Raw genomic sequence first — 15299 nt, 5'->3', positions numbered from 1 at the left:
CCCCAGGCGGCTTGCAGGGCTGATCTCTCAGAACTGGTACACCACGGTCCATGCAGGTGGGCCCAGGGAGGAGCAGGGACAGCTGCCAGGGGGATTTGGCATCCCCGGCCAGGTGGGTGGATCTTGTCCCATTGCCATGCATGGTTGGGTCATTTGTCTCCGTCCAGAGCAACATCATTCAATATGAAACAGCCTGCCTGGAGCTGCTGAGGGGGTCCCCAGGGCAGGGGGCTCTGCTGGAGTATGGGGGGGTTGTCATGTGCGGGGAGGGCATGGGCTATGCCAGGTGCCCTTTGCCTCAGTGCGTGAAGGAGAACAGGAGAGAGAGAAAGAACAAGGGGAGTGAGTGAGTGAGAAAGGAGGAGTGTGAAAGGAAGGGGGAGGGAGGGAGGCCGCAGCAGCGTCTGTTCCGTTGTTCTCCGCTGTGGCTGGAGCGCTGCTGGGGGAAGCAGGAAAGAGGGATTGTGAAATGAGAGAGGGGGAAGGGAGCCAGAACAAGGAGGAAAAGGACAGAGCGGATGTGGGAGGAAAGGAGCGATAACCTGAGGAAGGGAAAGGCCCCGCCGGGCAGAGCCCCAGGGCTGCAGGACTCTGGCACAGGGCAGAACTCATGTTCTAATCCCAGCTTCTCCCCTTCCTGCCTGCAACAAGGGCATGGGGCAAGTGCAGCCACTCACACCAACAGCCTGCGCTGCGCACACAGGGGTGTCCACATGGACAGGCACACGGAGCTCTCACACTCACATGGGCCTACAGAGTTCACGCCCGCGCACACTGACATGTGCGTTCCCACACAGGCACACAGAGTACGTACATACACACACAGACACATGGAGTTCACACGCGTGCAGACACACACATGCACACACAGACACATGGAGTTCACACGTGTGCAGACACACACATGCACACAGATACATGGAGTTCACACACGTGCAGACACACACACGCACACACACAGAGACTCATAGAATTCACACGTGTGCAGACACACACATGCACACACACAGACACATGGAGTTCACATGCGTGCAGACACACACAGACACATGGAGTTCACATGCGTGCAGACACACACAGACACACACACAGACACATGGAGTTCACACACGTGCAGACACACATATACACACACACAGATACATGGAGTTCACACACATGCACACACACAAGGACATGGAGTGTATACACACACACACACAAGCTCCCAGAGTGCACACACATTTCACACACACTTGTGCATACACACATACAGGCACACAAGGTTTATATGCTCATCAGTATCCCTGCACTTTCAGTTTGCAGTAGAACGCAGGTTCTCTCGATCGGGGGTGTTACGCCAGGTGTTGTCTGAACACACATGAAGCTACAGCTCCTGCCCTGAAGAGCTTGCAGTGGAAGAAGGTGGCCCTGCTCTGCTCCCATGTAGACAACTTATAAATGTCTCTGTTGAGTCCCACCTCTTAGGTGCACGTTGGGTGCTGGACTGTTTGGAAAATGGAGCTGCATTGGAACTGCTGGGAGCAGAGCTTTTGAAAATCTGGCCTCCAGAGCAAACTCCCTACACCCAGTCACACAGAGCGCATGCACACACGTCAGCACACAACCTCCCCCCATGCTGCCCCACGCTGCCCCTTTCCCAGCACCCGACGTAGAGGACGTCTCTATATGAAAACATGAAACAATATTCGACACCAACTCCTGGCAGGACCCTTCATAGCGCTGTGTTCACACATACCTTTGTGTCCCTGCCACGCTGTACGCACACTGGCACGACACCACCTGTCCTCCAACACCTTCCACAGTGTGTTTGTACAAGGCACAGTGCCTTCATGTTGGGCATGACGTCCCCGCTCCCACCGCACGCACTACATCCGTACGCAATGCCATGTCCACTTAGCTTTCCACACCTGCCATCTCCACACTGGGCACAATTCCACGTGCCCTCACGCTTGTGCTGCACTGTATTCCCATTGGGCACATTGTCCATGTACCCCTGCACACCTGCCTCACTGTGTGTACACACCCACACACCCTTTCATGCCTGCTGCCCTACATATTTGTACCTGCACTGGTGCTGCGCACACCTGCCATGCGGGGTCACACACACAGGCCAAATCCTGCTCCCTTTTCACCCATGAACATCACAAAGCTGTAACTCGTCTGGTGTCACACAAGGTCCCTCCAACAAACCGATCAGGTTGGCCTGGGGGCTCTGCTCCATGGAGAATGTATCCTCCTGACACCAAGCTGAGGGGCTGTCACAGACCCCCACTCTTGCAGAGAGCTGTGTTTCTGAAACGACATCCGTGCTGTTCACATGCCCCATCATCATCCCTCTTAGATAGCTCCAACAAGACTATGGTAAGAGCAACCAGGACAGAATTGGGAGCCTAGATACTCATGATTTGTGCTACGTAAAAATGTAAACTACAGCGGATTAGAGAGAGAGATTATAACTGCGGGGTGGGGTGGATGTGTAGGGATGGATAGATAGAGAGAGAGGATTTGGGTAGAAAAATCTGTTGCCTAGAGTTGTATGCAAACACTAAAGACGAGACCACTACTCTGCAGTTGGCATTTGAACTGTTGTTGCTTTGGGACAGGAAGTGAAGGAGGATCCTGTATGTAGTTGAAGTAGCACATGGCATTGTGGAGAGACAGAGGGGAACTGGCCGGCCGGGTTAACAGCCAGACACTTGAGAAGCATCTTTAATGACCACAACTGGTCAGGACTTTGGTGTAGCAGCTTGAGAACACAGAGCTGCGAGCAGCACCGCACCCCTGCATTGGGGGCAGCGCTCACCCAGGGAGGAGAGCATCCATATGGAGACAGATAATGGCCTCCCCTCTAAGGAGTGGCAGTACTCCCCTGTCCTTAGCTGGGGAGAGGTAGCAGGGGAGTGCCATCACTGAACGATACCGGCAATGGTAGCGCTCTCCTCTCCCAGGCCTCTCCCCCTTCACTCCACCATCTGCCCCAGGGTTCCAGGGAAGGCACATTTTCCGCCACCCATCACACACACAGGCTGCTGATTGTGTCAATGAGATGGGGCTTGTCACCAAGGCAACAGGCATGAATGAGCACAGGAAGGTAACCCTGGAGACTGTGTGAATGGGAAATGGCCAGTTGCTATGGAGATCTGGTAAATGGGAAGAGACCCTCTGGCATGACAGAGACAGGATAAGCAGCAGGCAACATGGCTACTCCCAGCTACCTCAGTGATGGGTTCTATTTCTTCCTATGAGAAATCCTGAAGATGCTTATAAGGCATGCCCCACCCCAAAGTGCCCAGGAAGAACATTATACACAGAAGTCTTGGTGTCCTCCCAGGGTATGAGAATCCCATTATCTGTCCTCTCCAGCAAGGCCCAGTCAAGCCATTGGGCCCGGGCACTCTGTCTCTCGGGTTTGTGACAGGGCCCTCCTGAAAGAGGTCTTGGTGAGGGTGGCCCAGCTTTCGCTTTCTATTGGCCACAGAGACGTCTACTCTGGGGCTGGGAGCATGCCTCCCAGCCCGGGGAGAAAGACCTGGACTCGTCCTGCTCAAATGCACGTCTGACAAGTGAAGTGCAGATGTTGCAGCATGGGGGAAGGCTCGGATGGGCGTGGACTCCGGTGGCTAGCCCAAGTCGTTGCCCACAACACAGCGTCCACACTGCTGTTTTTAGCATGCTATCTTGAGCAGAGCTAGGGCACGGCTGTCTGCCCAGGCGAGGAGCCACCTTCCCAGCTGCAGTGTAGACATACCCTAAAAGTCCCTATTCCATCAGATAGTGTCCTACAGCTCCTGTTAGACCCACCCCAATGGCTCTCCAGTCTCATGGCCTCCTCACTCCTCCAGTCAGGCTCTGGACTTTCACCTGGCCTGCTAAGATGCTCTGGTTCCCACCCCCCTCGGCTCAGCACACCTAGTGAGTCCTTGGATCCCTTCGGCCAGAGAGGGTCGGGGACGATGGTGCGTGTGTGGTTAACTTCTGATGGCCCTAAGTGAGAGGAGAATCAGGCCGTGGAGATTTTGGCACCATTCAATCAGTACAATCGACAAGAACAGACCAAATGGCCACTGTCAGGCTGAAAATCCTTCTCCCCCCGCTACAGACACCTTGGATTAGAATACATATGAGTTAAGGATCAGATTTACTTCGCACTGGGGTTGGACTTGAATTAAAGAAATATAGGGATGGAAGGGACCCCATGAGGTCATGTAGTCCCTCCCCCCGCACGGGGACAGGTTTAAGAATATCTAGACCACCCCTGACCTGTGTTGCTGTAACCTGTTCTTAAAACCCACACCCCAGATCTAGACCCCACAGAAGAAACAGCAGGGTCTTGCTATGGAGTCTTATTTCATACATTTGAGGGCCGGAAGGGACCGTTCTGATTATCAAGTCTGATTTTCTGCGGCACACAGGTCAGAGAACCCATTCCTGTTTGAACTAGGGGGGATGTTTTAGAAAGACATCCGGTCTTGATTAAAGGTGCTGAGCGATGGAGAATTGGCTGCTTCTAGCTGCTTTTGCGTGATGCTGTCTTGTTTGGGACAATGCTTCAGTCGATCCCCTACACCTGTTTTCACTTTTTCTTAATAATAATGCTGTGAGACCACTCGTGCTGTGACCCTAGCATTGCTTGTGAGCGAAGTAGAATCACGCTGGGGCTGTAGGGTGGATGGGAGACAGCTAAGGGTGAGGCAGGGAGTGATGCGTTTCAGGGGGTTTGACCACAGTGGTCCAGCGTCTTGCTATCCATAGAATGAGACGTAGCAACCAAGGTCTTGACTATGTGTGTCTATCAAAGCTCCTGATGGAGGGGCTAAGTGTGAAGTCCCAGCCAGATCCTGACTCATCAGTACTTCCATTGTGTCCCTCTGCTGCAGTTAGATGTGGGAATCCCATTCATTTCACAGCCCCATTCATGGGGATGGTCCAATTAGAAATGCTTAGGCAGAGTGACAAAACCATTGCGTAAGCCAGTTAAATGGTCATGTCGCCTCCATTCCCAGAAATGGCTGCATGTCGTCATTTGATGAGCACATCCTTTGTAGTATTGCTGTGCATTGTCAAACAGCTGCTGTGCCCCACCCCAGAGGTGGCTGCATTTCAGCACTGATATTCCAGTAGACCATTATTGCACAGCTTTTAAACAGCTACTATGCCCCACCCCAGAGGAGACTGCATTTCGGTGATCCTGGCATATACTTTGTATATCCGATTATGTTCTTTGGGTTGAAAGGACGGCGAGCTAGGATTACCCTGGATCCCTGCTGCAGGGAAGATTTTCATACTTCCCCAGGGCGCCATCATCTTGCTGTCCCCTTTTGAATGCATCCTGCCACCTTTTCCTTCCCAGCTCCAGGGAGGTGAGAGCAGCTTCACCCCCGATGCTGTTAACATCAACGTGCAACGCTTCTATAAATACACTCCTGACGATCGTATGTAAAGGCATCAAAGGCCGTGGTGGCCTTGCTAATTCTGTAATTAAAAATAGCAAAATGCAGAAGCCCGTGGGAAGCGCCTGTCAGTTCCTGAATCTAACCTGCCTCTGTCTCCTGCTCGCTCTGAAGGCTGGGCCACTGTGGGCAGGCGCCACCGCTTGGTCGGCCAGCCACACAGCAGGCAGCAGCTTGATTTTAGAGTGGAAGCTGCAGGGATCGTTGGGTCTGACTCTGCCCGGGTGTAAATCAGGAGCGAGGCCATTGAGCTCAGTGGAGTTGCTGCAGAGTGAGAGCCTGGTTAGGGCTGGCCTGGATGGGGCAGCGTTTCACCGAACTGGGACCAATGGAAACAGGACTGCACAAGGCAGGTACAGCCACCGCTCAGGCTGCAAACATCACCCGGCAGCACAACCACACAGATACAGCACCCTAGAGCGCGAGCGCCAGCCACACAACCACACAGATACGGCACCCTAGAGCGCGAGCGCCAGCCACACAACCACACAGATACAGCACCCTAGAGCGCGAGAGCCAGCCACACAACCACACAGATACAGCACCCTAGAGCGCGAGAGCCAGCCACACAACCACACAGATACGGCACCCTAGAGCGCGAGAGCCAGTCACACAACCACACAGATACAGCACCCTAGAGCGCGAGAGCCAGCCACACAACCACACAGATACGGCACCCTAGAGCGCGAGAGCCAGCCACACAACCACACAGATACAGCACCCTAGAGCGCGAGCGCCAGCCACACAACCACACAGATACAGCACCCTAGAGCGCGAGAGCCAGCCACACAACCACACAGATACGGCACCCTAGAGCGCGCGCACCAGCCACACCACCACACAGATACGGCACCCTAGAGCGCGCGCACCAGCCACACAACCACACAGATACGGCACCCTAGAGCGCGAGCGCCAGTCACACAACCACACAGATACGGCACCCTAGAGCGCGCGCACCAGCCACACAACCACACAGATACAGCACCCTAGAGCGCGAGCGCCAGTCACACAACCACACAGATACGGCACCCTAGAGCGCGAGCGCCAGCCACACAACCACACATATACAGCACCCTAGAGCGCGAGCGCCAGTCACACAACCACACAGATACGGCACCCTAGAGCGCGCGCACCAGCCACACCACCACACAGATACGGCACCCTAGAGCGCGCGCACCAGCCACACAACCACACAGATACAGCACCCTAGAGCGCGAGAGCCAGCCACACAACCACACAGATACGGCACCCTAGAGCGCGAGCGCCAGCCACACAACCACACAGATACGGCACCCTAGAGGAGTGCGTTTTCTCATCTGTGAACCAAATCTGAGGACCACACTGCCACAGGAGGCTTGTGACACAGTTTTAATCTCTTCGGGAGATTAAAAGAGGCCTGGTTCTAGACATGAGCAACCCTCGCCCTGATCATGATCCGCCTCCCAGCGGATCTGGACCCGAAAGCTTTGGTGGGGAGATGTTGGGGGGAATGTCCCCAGGTTAGCGCACTGGTGTTCCGAACCCTTGATGAGCTGCAAGGACAGCAAACGTTTCATATCCGGGCAGGTGTTTTCAGGAGCGGCACTAAGGCCCCATGAATGACTGATGGGCCCACAGGAAGGAAGGGACAGGCAGACAGGGTTTGGATCGGAGGCACTGGGGTATGACGGGGCAGCAGGGGTGTGTGCTGGGTGTGTAGCAGTGCAGGGGTATCTGGGACAGGAACTTGCGCCTGGGCAGCAGAGAAGTGTCTGAAATGAGGGCATAACCCCCCAAATGTGCCCCCAAATCCTTTGTAACCCTCATGCCGGGGGTCCCTGTCCCAGCATCCCCTTCCCAAGGTGTAAAGCAGGCGCTGGCAATGGGAGCCCAGGCGGCAGCGTCTCTGAACTACGGCCCATTGTGGATCTCTCCTTTTATCACACACGCCCCTCTCTCTGTAGTTGTGCCTTTTGCTGATTCATGTCTCGTAGCCAGGAGGAATAAAAGCTTTGTAACCAGAGTTACTTATTGAACCCCTGTGATTCAGCTTTTAATTATCACGAGAAAGAGACAAACACAGAGCTAGATTAACTCCCATTTCCAGAGCCATTTTCATCCCAAGAGATCTAAATATGGAACAATTCACTTCCCTTCGAAGTGCAGCCACTTCTGGGTGGGGTGAAAGCAGCAGCTGTTTAACAGCCTCACCGCAACACTGTACTGGGACGGCTCACCCAGCACGGAAATGCAGCCACTTCTAGGGTAGAAGGTGGCTGCTACTAACACCCACACAGCAACGCTACTCAAGAGTTTAGGTCAGGAGGTAATGGAGAATCCTGTATCCGACTGAAACTGCAGGGAAGCATTTTAAGGAAGCAAAATCTGACCTGGAATATGGCCAGGCACTGGAGTTAATGCCTGTTAGTCTAGATACCGGGCTGATGAAACCAGTTATGGGACTGATCTGAAATGCTCAGTGCTACAGTCTGAACAGGTTTGTGTGTTATAACTGGGCTGGTTATAACCACTGAGGCCATCTGCGCTATGATCCTGTCTGAATTCACAGGCTAGGTATATGCAGGCCTGGAAAACCTCCAAGGAAAACCCAGGGGCTGAGATGGGGGAGCGCTCTTCCCAGTCAGTGAGCGCTGCCCCCACTGCCTCCGCGTGGTGCCGGGGGTGGCTGTGCTGCAGGGAGTAGAGTGACATTCCCAGTGTGACTGAGGTGATGCGGGATGGGCCCCTTCGTGGATGACATGAAATCGAGCTCCTGTCAGCTTTTGCTCCTGGGATCCTGTGGCACTTCTCCTAAGAGTTGGGGCGTTAGCTCCAATACTCTGGCCAAATGTCAAGACAGATAATTGCATTCTGCCTCCTTCCACTCCCCCTGGGTTTTCACATGGAGATTGGATCATTCACTTCCGGAGCAGCTGTGCGGTATTGCCCTGCGCCGGTAACCAGCTGCTGCGCCCCTCCGTGCTGAGCAAGTTATCCCTGCGTGTTCCTCTGCTGGAAGCAGTTTGGGATCCGTGGAAGGAATGTGCTCAAGAAATAAGTAGATGATGATGATTTTATTTTTCATCAAGCAGGCGCCCTTCACTTTAGCTGGTAACAGCAGGACTCCTGGGTTCTCTCCCTGGCTCGGGGAGAGGCGTGAAAACTAGTGGTCTGATCGGGGGAGTTGGGAGTCGGGTCTCCTGGGCTCTGTTCCCAGCTCTGTTGACTTGCTTACGTGAGGGTAGAATTTGACCCTGAGGGTCTTGGCTGCCCAACCCCTTCTTTCCACCAGGTCCCACTGTAGCCCCATCCCCACATGCCTTTCTTCCCCCCTCATGTGGCAAAATTACAATGTTCCCCTCGGAGGGGAGCTTTCCCCTCTCAGGGCAGGTGGCCTCACTTCCCAGCACGCCCCTTATTTTGTCTCTCTCCCCTTCATCTCTTGCAGCATCTTGGCGAAAGTCGGCTCCGACTTCGACCTGCGAACACTGCGGGCAGTTCGTGTGCTCCGGCCGCTAAAGCTGGTGTCGGGGATCCCAAGTAAGTGAGTTAGTCCGTGTGCTCCCCATGGGACCTGGGATCCAGCCAAAGGTCCCTGCCACCTCCTCATGGGATCCAGCACCCAACCCCAGGCCCTGTCACCTCCCCATGGGACCCAGCACCCAACCCCAGGCCCTGTTACCTCCCTATGGGACCCAGCTCCTAGCCCTGGGCTTGTTATGCCCCAGTGAGTCCCGGTACCCAACCTCAGGCCCTGCCACCTCCCTATGGGACCCAGCACCTAACCCCAGGCCCTGTCAGCTCCCCATGGGACCCAGCACCCAACCCCAGGCCCTGTCAGCTCTCCATGGGACCCAGCTCCCAGCCCTGGGCTCTGTCATCCCCCAATGGGACCCAGCTCCCAACGGCTGCCCTGTACTCTCATACTGAAGCTGGGATCTGGCGGGAGCTGCTGCAGAGAAAGGTTTTAGAAGAGCTTGTCTGACCTTGTGTGTTCAGAGAGTGGCTGCTACTGGTCTCTGAAGCATTTCTCAGTTTGCAAACATTAGTCAGGGATCTAAGAGTCCAGAACCAAATGGCCCCACTTGCGGGGGGTGGGAATGGGGGGTGTCTCCCCAGTGCTGCCTAGAAGGGGATGACCCCTTCTGTGACGCTTGATTGTGACAGTGTGTAGGAGCCCTGGTCATGGAGAGGACCCCGTTGTGCTGGGTGCGGTACATTTATTAGGGATATTATGGTAGCGCTTCAATTGTGCTGTACAAACACAGAACAAAAAGATAAGCCGGGCCCGGAGAGTTTCCAATCTAACTAACTGATCTGCTGCCCTCCTGGTTTGGGTGCTCAGAGCTGAGCACAGGGTCTTTGGTGTGGTCCCCACACAGCTGTGCAGTGAGGGACTCTCTCCTCGCTGCTCTGGGGCCCCAGAATTCCAGGGTCCTGCCTTTGCTGTGGGAGCTGCCGTTTGACACCCTGTCTCCCTCTCTCCCGCCCCAGGTTTACAAGTTGTTCTGAAGTCCATCATGAAGGCTATGATACCTCTGCTACAAATTGGCCTACTCTTGTTTTTTGCAATCCTTATTTTTGCAATCATAGGATTAGAATTTTATATGGGAAAATTTCACACCACCTGCTTTGACTCGGTGACAGGTAGGTCCAGTGCCCGCATCCCCTGTCCCCTGCGTTCGGATCGGGGGTCCCATAGGTGAGTGACGCAGGGAATTGCTGGTCAAGTGGCAGAAAGGGGCCAGCACAAGCTCCCTTTACTTGCATGCTGGTTCCACATAGGGAGGAATGTTTGTCTAGCAGGGGTCTGGGAGCTAGGACACCTGGGTTCTAATCCCCGCTCTCGAAGGGGTTGGGCATAGAGCAGGATGTTTGAGACTTGGAGGTTCTACTCCCAACTCTTAGAGGGAAAATGGTCTAAGGACTAGAGCAGCGAACAGGGAGACAAGACATCTGGGTTCAAGTCCAAGCATTGGCACTGACCTGGTGTGTGGCCTCAGACAAGTCACTTCCCCTCTCTGTGCCTCAGTTTCCCCCTCTACCATGTGGAGGTCATGTTGACATGGATCAAGGCTAGATGAAGGAACATCTGTAAAGGGCTTGAAGCGCCTCAGCTGGAAAATCCCAGTCCTTGTTGTGTGTGAGAGAGGGCGGTATGAACCCGGCACCGGCCTTGTGGGCAGCAACCCAGCCAAGGGGTGACAGCATCTTCCCTGGCCAAGTGTCTCAGGGTGCGGGGCTGGAATCTGCCTATCATCCCCACTATTCTCTCTCCCGCTCCTCCCTGGGCCCCTGGCCTGCGCTCAATATGGAATGGCCTAATTATTTGTCTCCCCTGACGGAGATGGTGTTAATTGAGGGAGAGCTATTTCTGCAACGCGGCCATGTCATCGAGAAGGGGGTTGGGGGAGGGAAGGAGAGGGGGACGGAGGAAGCACCTGCAGGGTCTGACTCTCCCAGCAGACACGAGAGAGGTGGCCCTGATTTGTATTTGCAAATCCCGGCTACCGAGCTGGAGGGAACCAGCACTCCGTGCCAGGCCCCTCCCTGCGCCAGGACAGGGGGTCTGGGAGTCAGGGGCTGGACCTCAGCTCAGGGTCCCAGGAGGGGTCTCCCTAAGGCACTGGAGAGAGGGACCGTCCCTGCTTTGGGTGTAGAAGAAGAGATGCTGGACCAGGATCCAGGAGACCCCGATCTAGTTCCTGGCTTAACCATGGCCTCCCTGTGTAACTGGGCACATCACTTGTGCCTCTGCTCCCCATCTGTGCAATGGGGTAATACCCCAGGGTGGTGGCTAGTAGGTCAAGGGATGACTATAAGATGTTCAGATGCTGGGGTGCCGAGGTAGAGTGACCAGACAGCAAGTGTGAAAAATCAGGACGAGGGGTGGGAGTAATAGGCACCTATATAAGTCCCAACTATCAGGAGTGTCCCTATAAAATCGGGACATCTGGTCACCCTAAGCCGAGGGTCAGAGAAATAGGAGGGGAAGGGTCTGGAGCGTGGGGGCCCCAGTCCCCTTCAGAGAGGGAGTGTGTCTGGGATCCTGACGCTCGGCTCCTGAGGAGGGAGCTTGCCAGCGCTGTACACGGGAGGGCTGCATGGCATGGCATGTGTGGGGATGACCAGGTACCCCAACGCTTCCTTCCCCGCGGAGCACAGGGCCCAGTCCTGCTGCCACTGACTCCAGCAGGAGCAGGTTCAGGGCTCCTTCCTGATACCTTGAGACAGGGGTTCTGTCCGTTCCCCCTCCCTTTTAGAGACCAGTCTGGCTCCTTGATGCCAGGTTCCTGAACGTCAGCTGCAATTCCTGTGCCCCACATTGGGGTCTTCCAGCGAAAGGATTCAGGAAGGGCTTGGTAGCGTCACTACATCAGCTCTTGACAAGCGCAAGGGGCCATGTAGGGAGAAGCCCTTGGCTTCTGTGGGGTTACCCACCAGCCCTCGGATTAGCTCTCTGACGCGAGGTTACCCGCCAGCCATGGGGTTACCTGACTTCTGCAGGGCTGCCATCGGGGTATCAGTCCTTTTTCTTTTCCTGCCCTGCAGGCGAAATCAAGGTCGATGTTCCATGTGGGACAGAAGAACCAGCCCGCATGTGCCCCAATGGGACTGAATGCCGTGAGTACTGGGAAGGCCCGAATTACGGGATCACGCAGTTCGATAACATCCTGTTTGCTGTGCTGACTGTCTTCCAGTGTATCACCATGGAAGGGTGGACCGAACTCCTTTATTATGTGAGTCTCTGCCTGCAGCAGCCCTGGGCTCTAAGGCCGTCACTGCCTGGCATCTGGGGGGCAGGGCTGGCAATGCATGAGGGGTAGGGGGCTCCCTGCATAGATTGCTTTTCGTTACTTGGATAAAGAAGCTGTGCTTAGCGGTCTGAGAATCAGGACTGTTGTGTTCTCTTCCTGAGTCTGCAGCTGAGTTACAGTTTGGCCTCAGTTTTCCCATCTGTAAAATGGGGGTGATGATCTCACAGGGTGAGTTTGTTAATGAATGGTTGTAAAGCATTTTGATCTGCCTGCTACCCACACTGACTCTGTACTGCAGGGTCACCGCACCCACCTGGCACGGGTGTCTTCTCTATACTGCAGGGCCATCGAATCCACCAAATATGAACACCGGCTCTACTGTGCCTGCCTGCTCCTGCCCCTGCCCCTGCCCCTGCCCTGTAGAATCACTGCAACCCCTAGAGAGAGGCACAAATCTTTTTGGCCAAAACAACCCGTTTCTCAGCTCTGAGTTACGTGAGTGAGACCAGAACAGACCTGGCTGTTCACGAGCCCTGAATCAACGGGGGCATATTCTCAGCTGGGCCAATAACCATCAGCCCGAGGCAGCCAGCCCCCCAGCAGCCCTGGCGCTGGGACCAAGAGGCATCTTGTGGCTGACACGTGTCCAGACGCCAGAGGGAGGTTCGTGGCTTCTCCCGGACTGCAGTTATGAAGCCGCCAGGCAGCAGTGCCCAGCCGAAGGGGAGCCTGCTTCCAGGATGCTGACAGGCTGCTTCTCGCTCAGCATTTTGTCCCTGATCCAAAGTGCAGTGGGGTCCTTACTACCAAGAGGCCAGGCACGCAGCTGGCCATGTGTGCAGAATTAATGAGCTGGGGCGTTCTGCTGAGTCAGGGAGAAGGATGAAGTGCTCCACAGAGATGGGGGGCGGGGGGAGAAGGGGAGAGAGACAGAGGAAGAGAAAAAGAGAGAGGGCGGTGCCTGGCCTGGAGCCCGTAGGCCTTGTGGCCGTTGGAGAATAGGGGATGAAGCTGGGCCTGCCTGGTGGTGGTGTACAGGGAAAAGGTGCCAGATGGGGCCTCTCACATGCACAGCCAGGGGGCGCTGGATTGCGGGGGAAGGTGACAGGGATGTGTGTGTGAGTGAGAGAGAGCGGGTGACAGGACCAGCCCTACCTGTGTCATAATTAGTTGCCTTGCAGCCTGCAGGGGTGGGGCTAATGGGATGGGTTACCTGAGAACACCTGGGTCTCCTAAAAAGGGCTGAGCAAACCGAGTTCCAGGGAATTCTCTCTCTGGGAGACAGGTTGGCCCGGGTAGGAAGTAGGGAGTTCCTTGGCAGGGGAGGCAGTAGGAACTTGCTAGGATAAGGGCCTCCAGGGAGGAAGTCCTGGGACGTAGGGCTCAGCTAAAAGCAGCGATTACTGCAGAGCTGTCCCATGCCATGAGGGGTGCTCTGGAGGGGGTGCCCCTGTTCCAGTGTGACTGATGTGTTAGCTTGCAAGAGGGGAGTTCATTAGTGAGCATGGCCCTGTAGTGTGGGAGTGGCCTTGCAGGACTGTTGAGAGAACCTGTGGAGGGAGCGCTGTGGAAAAGTAGGTATGTTAATTTGCAGCTGTGTAAGTGCTGGGTTATGGTAGCATGGCTGTAATATGTCTGTGTGTGTTACCACTAAAGTGTGTAGGTGTCTGAGTACGTCTGGTGTGTGCAAGGACAGCCCTGTGGTGCATTAGCCTGGCTGGGGGATCTTGAGTTTAGCTGTCTGGGTATGAGACTGAATAGGACGAGAGGTGCTTTGAATGGTGACCTGGCCAGTTAGTTCTGGGAGGAGACCAGGAAGGAAAGCCCAGGGTGCAGTGGGAAATTGCCTTGATGATCCAGAAGGGGGCACTTCTCCTGTCGGTTAAGGGCTGTTGAGCTCAATGCTTTGCTTGGGAGGGAAGCTGTATGCCCACAGCATCTGCCTTTTGGATAAAACACTATAGTGAGATCACTGGAATCCCACGGCTCTGTCCCCAAGAGTAGCTGCCTTAGCCCGAGGGTCCTGCTCAAATTCCATTTGGCCTCCCCAAGCCCTCCCTTGAAATCTGTGTGTGACACAGGATTCGGCTTTGCTTTCTGCCAAAAACTGCCATGCAGTGTTGGTGTGGGTTGTTAAACAGCTGCCATGCTCCCCCGCAGAGGTAGCTGCATTTTGGTGGTGGGTGGCAGATCCTTCTCTAGAGACCATGAAGCACTTGGGGCTGGAAAGCGCAATGTAAACATAAATTATTCCTAGTTCCATGAGCTAATCACACTAATGCAGGAGAGAGACCTCGTGTCCCAGGCCCACCGCAGCGGGAGCAGCGCTGCCTGCATCTCTCTCTAGTCCCCAAAGGCTTCCAAGTGGATTTGTAGCAGCCAGCATTGCTCCGTGAGTCAGCCGTTGCCAGCCCTTCCAAACTGGTGGTGGGTTAGGATCTGCTTTGCGCCAGTCCTCTTGGCGAGAGCTGACCTTCCAGAAGCAGTGGGAGCAGGAGGAGCTCCAGAATGGAGCCCTGCAGTAGGACGGGGATCCCGCAGGACCTGCTGCCATAATGGCAGGAGCAGGATTGAAGACCAGTCCCACGCAGGGCTCTGCTCCAGCACCTATGCTGGCCTCTGGACAAGGGCTTTGCGTGGGTGTGCACCGACTGCTGTGCGTGTGGGAGGGCAGGTGCACAGGGGATGAGATTCACAGCCAGGGCATAGGCTCTACTCAGGTTCCACTATGGAGCCTTTTCCCTCCTGGTTCCAAGCTGGCCCTGGGGCAGGGAATGTGTCACTGGGCCTTTCCCTTCTGGGGGGTGCACCTCCAGACTGGCCCCATGGCAGTGGGACTGGCTGGCTGGGGAATGGTTCACAAGACCTTTCCCAGCTAGATGGTGCAGCTCCAATCTAGTGCCCAGCGTGGCTGGGTCAGGAGGCTGGGGGATGGGATATTGTGGCCTTTCCCTTCTAGGGCCTTGCTTTGAATTCAGCTCCATTCACTAGTGACTGAGGTGCGCTACCATTGGTCCCTACGTGAAATTAGTTAAGTGGGTCTGAGCCCAGTTCCTAGCAGCTGCGTGCCTATGTCCTCTCTTGCCCCCAAAGCTGGGTTCCCCCAGTG

The 15299-nt window shown here is 55.2% G+C and overlaps 1 protein-coding gene across 1 annotated transcript in view; it reads left to right on the top strand.

Annotated features, from left to right (window-relative positions):
- The window catches only part of CACNA1A (calcium voltage-gated channel subunit alpha1 A), a 173760-nt gene that overhangs the window by 72457 nt on the left and 86004 nt on the right, over positions 1 to 15299 (top strand). The window contains exons 5-7 of the mRNA XM_054013050.1: positions 8881 to 8972; positions 9927 to 10079; positions 11985 to 12172. Coding sequence (XP_053869025.1) covers positions 8881 to 8972; positions 9927 to 10079; positions 11985 to 12172 — 433 coding nt within the window. The remainder of the gene's footprint in view (positions 1 to 8880; positions 8973 to 9926; positions 10080 to 11984; positions 12173 to 15299) is intronic.

This window comes from Malaclemys terrapin, chromosome 23 (assembly GCF_027887155.1).
Source record: "Malaclemys terrapin pileata isolate rMalTer1 chromosome 23, rMalTer1.hap1, whole genome shotgun sequence".
Classification (NCBI taxonomy): Eukaryota; Metazoa; Chordata; order Testudines; family Emydidae; genus Malaclemys; species Malaclemys terrapin.
Note: the sequence above shows the minus strand (reverse complement) of the source record. Positions and strands in the feature narration are given on the sequence as shown.